Source organism: Eriocheir sinensis, chromosome 61 (assembly GCF_024679095.1).
Source record: "Eriocheir sinensis breed Jianghai 21 chromosome 61, ASM2467909v1, whole genome shotgun sequence".
In the NCBI taxonomy this organism is placed as follows: domain Eukaryota; kingdom Metazoa; phylum Arthropoda; class Malacostraca; order Decapoda; family Varunidae; genus Eriocheir; species Eriocheir sinensis.
The window spans coordinates 2,984,553-2,988,957 of NC_066569.1; the positions used below are offsets into that span (position 1 = coordinate 2,984,553).

At 46.9% G+C, this 4,405-nt stretch overlaps 1 protein-coding gene across 1 annotated transcript in view; it reads right to left on the reverse strand.

The window, feature by feature from the left end:
- LOC126986007 (uncharacterized protein DDB_G0271670-like) overlaps window positions 1-2,427 on the reverse strand; it is a gene marked incomplete at its 3' end in the record, with an annotated part of 26,957 nt that extends 24,530 nt beyond the window's left edge. The window contains exon 1 of the mRNA XM_050841693.1: window positions 2,321-2,427. Within this exon, the coding sequence (XP_050697650.1) occupies window positions 2,321-2,427 (107 nt within the window). The remainder of the gene's footprint in view (window positions 1-2,320) is intronic.
- Between the last annotated feature and the right edge of the window lie 1,978 nt (window positions 2,428-4,405).

Below are 4,405 nucleotides of genomic sequence, written 5' to 3' on the forward strand. Positions count from 1 at the left end.
TTCTTTTTTCTCATTTCTTTTATTCATTCCGTTCTTTCTTTCTTCTGTCTATATGTGTATGTGTGTGTGTGTGTGTGTGCAGTAAACTACCACCACCGCCACCACAACTACTACTACTACTACTACTACTACTATTACTACTACTACTACTACTATTACAACTACTACTACAACTACTACTACTACTACTACTACTACTACTACTACTACTACTACTGCTACTACTACTACTACTACTACTACTACTACTACTACTATAACTATTAGGAGCATGACCCTCTGCAGTCTCCTCTCTTAGTAGGAAATTGGAGGGAAAGGAAGGAGGGAAGGAAGGAAGGAAGGAGGGAAGGAGGGAGGGAGGGAGGAAATTGGGGTATGTTGATTTTCTTAAGCTGCTAAAGGCCTCTCTCTCTCTCTCTCTCTCTCTCTCTCTCTCTCTCTCTCTCTCTCTCTCTCTCTCTCTGAACACACACAAGATGATTAGAGAAAATGAGATATATAAAACACACACACACACACACACACACACACATAAGGGAATTTGTGAAGGAAGAAAGGAAGGAAGGAAAGAAGGCAGGAAGGAAGGAAGGAAGGAACTAAAAAATAAGAAGTAATAAAGAAAGAAAGGAAAGAATATGGTGAATGTGTTTAGGTTCCTTCACACACACACACACACACTGAAATACACACCCAGCCCTGCTATATGGGAAGTCTTTTGAGTCCTTGGTGTTGTATGGATAACCTAACCATTACAGACTGTCTAGGTTTGTATAGTTTGGTTTGGTAGTTACTATAGGACAGTGTAATAATAGACTGGGGATTAGTTTAACGTCACTACGCACACACACACACTACACTATACACTACTACATACATACATACATACATACATATATTCCTCCATTCTCCTTCCTTCTTGTTTTCCTTCCTTATCTCTTTTCTTCTTCTAAATTATCTAACTTACACATAAAGCAAGATTTCTCATAGTTTCCCTTTCAATTTCTTTACTTATTCATGAAAACAAAAAATACTACACTACTTTATACTCACACATAATTATACCTACATACTGATACATATATACCCAGCCTCCTCCTTCTCTTCCTCCTCCTCCTTGCCGTGGGTAGATTACAATAATTACAGATATCTCTCTCGCTCATCATGAATACTCTCCTTCTCTTTCTTTAAGCCTCCCCCTTCATGGTTAAGCCTCCCCCTTCAAACTATGCCTCCCCCCCTCCCGTACAAAATTGTTAATGGTATTACCTGAAGTGGTGTGCAGAAGTATTGGTGTTCGTGGCTGGGGCGGTGACAGTCTGGAATAACGTACACCCCTGCTGAAGGCATCAAACACCCCTCACGAAGAAGGGGAGGAGGAGGAGGCCACAATTCTTGAGTTCGAGGTTGTTGTCTTGAGTTGGAGTTTCCTGTGGCGAAGAGGCGTGCCTCCACGACGCCGCCCACTCGGGGTGTTCGGCTGACGCCTCGCCGGGCCTCGGGTGCTGGGGCACTTCACCTGTCGCCGTTTTGTTCCTGAACCGGTCCGGTGCTGCCGGTGCCAGGCTTCCGGGCACCAGAGCCACAGTGCCAACATGGACAGGAGCCGTGCGGCGGCGGCAGGCACCGCGCCACGCGGGGCGGGGTGGAGCGGATCACCGCGGCGCGGCGTCCTCACTGTGGGTGTGTGGGCACCACGCCCACCAGGTGCCCCGAACGACTCCGGCGTATTCCATGGGCCGTGCTGCAGGGGACTCCCCTACAGTAGGCTTCACAGCAGCCGCAGTGGAAGAAAGCGACGGATACGAATGAACCACCGACCACGGACCGAGAGGACCAAGGAGGAGGCGCCGACGACAACGCTAGCAGAGACGAGGCGCCCGGACCACCATGCCTCGACACCGCCCCCTCCTGGGAGGGAGATGGAGGTGGACCTCCCAAGACAACCACGGCACCCAGTGGGAGCTATAGGGCACCGCCTGAGGCGGCATCCCACACACACACACACACACACACGGGAAAAGCTGAGGACAGGGAATAATGGGCCTGAAAGGGCCCCCTCACCCGCGACGATGACCGAACAGACGACAGCGGAGGCTGAGACTACAATAATGTCATTATTATAGTCTCACTGGAGGAGGCAGAGTCCCCGCCCCCCAGTCGCTGCCAGCCGACCCAGGCCAAGCAGACGTTTGCCCTCCCCCAGGCCGAGCTCGTGGACCTCCTCCTCGCCCTTTGTCCTCGCCTGTGCCATCACTAAACACTGAACAATAACAAACCCAAAACTCATCCCGAAGTGACGAAGAAGAGCAGGAGGCCGCACTTGTTGAGTTCGAGGTTGGTGTTCTTCAGTTCGAAGCTGCTGTTCTTGAACTCGAGGTTCCTGTGGCTCTTCGTCCCCCTGTAGGCCCCGAAGACTCCTCCAGACATCCTGCAGTGGTGGTAGTGAGTGTCAGGGGGCCGTGGTGGGGGTGGTTTCTCAGCTGTATTGTTTCAGGAAATTCGTTGCTTCCATTCTCCTTCCCTGAGTGAGTGTGAGGTTATGGAGGTTGTTTTTATTGACTCAGTGGTTCTATTTAAGATATACAGTATAAGTTGTTTTAATCCTCTATTCTATTATTTTTTTTGTCTGCTTATATCCATTCTTCCCATTGAACAAGTAGATGAGGTTATACGCATAGTACTATACCGGTACCTCCAACTTTAATTTGATATGCCTTATGATCTCCTCAATCTTGCTATTTTTTAATATTTGATAGGACAAATTATCCATATTGACTGTGTTATTGCTACTACTACTACTGCTACTACCATAACTGCTACTGCTACCACTGATTATAATAATAATAATAATGAGTTTTTTCAGCCTTACACCTACACTAAACTAGACTCTTCATTTCCAGGTGTATCGTCAGGATGGAAGGTTCGACAGGCAGGGTAATTCTTGACCCACCCCGTGAGGTCATTTCTACCCCCATCAGTGCTGGTCAGGTCATCGGAGGTCACAGTTATGGGTGACTTAAATCATCGGCTGACCTCCTGCTGTGAGGGGAGTCATGTCGTCTCCGTTCCTGGTGTGTGTTTGTGTCTTAAAGTGGTTAGGTTAGATTTATAGTATCCTTTTATTATATTCTTTAGCTTTATATAATTAATTTTCTATTTCCTTAAGATTTATATTTGTAACATTGTTTAGCACACTCATTCAGATTTCTGAACACTAAATTACGTAAAGTTTTCAGCTGGTTAGGTTAGGTTAGTTTAAAATGTCCAGTGTTTTTAATTTTACATTTTGATATGAATCTTTATTTGTAACATTTTTCAGCACACTCATTCACATTTCTGAACACTAACTTACATACAGTTTTCAGTTGGTTAGGTTAGTTTAACCCATCCACTGTGATTGGCACGGATTTAGCCTTCACTGGTAGCTTGGTAACGTATACTCCCAGGTCTTTTTCTGCCTCTGTGGTGGATAGTGGAGTGTTTCCTATGTGGTACTGGTGTGCTGGATATCCCTTCACTGGTAGCCTGGTAACATACACTCCCAGGTCTTTCTCTGTCTCTGTGGTGGATAGTGGAGTGTTTCCTATGTGGTATTGGTGTGCTGGATATCCCTTCACTGGTAGCCTGGTAACATACACTCCCAGGTCTTTCTCTGCCTCTGTGGTGGATAGTGGAGTGTTTCCTATGTGGTATTGGTGTGCTGGATATCCCTTCACTGGTAGCCTGGTAACGTATACTCCCAGGTCTTTCTCTGCCTCTGTGGTGGATAGTGGAGTGTTTCATCATCATCATCATCATCATTTCATCGACGCCTGCTCCTAGGAGCTCCCACCAGGGGATGGCCACGGCAGAAGAGCTTCCATCCTTCTTATCCAGACACTCCCTCCTTGCCTGCTCAAAGTTTCTCGAAGATCTTTCCCCCCTCTCCCTAACGTACTCTTGCACCCTATCCCTCCATTTCACTGGAGGTCGTCCTCTAGCATTCCCTCCCTCTGTCTCATTCACATACACCCTTCTGGTCATCTTACTCTCCTCCATTCGCTCCATGTGGCCAAACCACTTTAAGGTCTGTCGCTTCACTTCTTCCACCACTCCACACTTCTTCCCTTCACCCCTGTGACACATTCCAAAACGCTCGTACACACTTTCATTACTCATTCCATCCATTCTTCTCACACCACAAGCACTCCTCAAATAACTCATTTCCACTGCCTGCACTCTAGACCTCTGACTTTCATTCCAGGCCCACGTTTCTCTTGCATATGTGAGGGTTGGTACTATTACTGTATTTCCCAAATCCCTCTTTACCTCCATGCTCACACTTCTGCCATTCATGATTCGTCCCAAAGACCCTACCACCCTTCTTCCTTGCAATGCCCTTTCTCTTATCTCTCCCTCCATACCA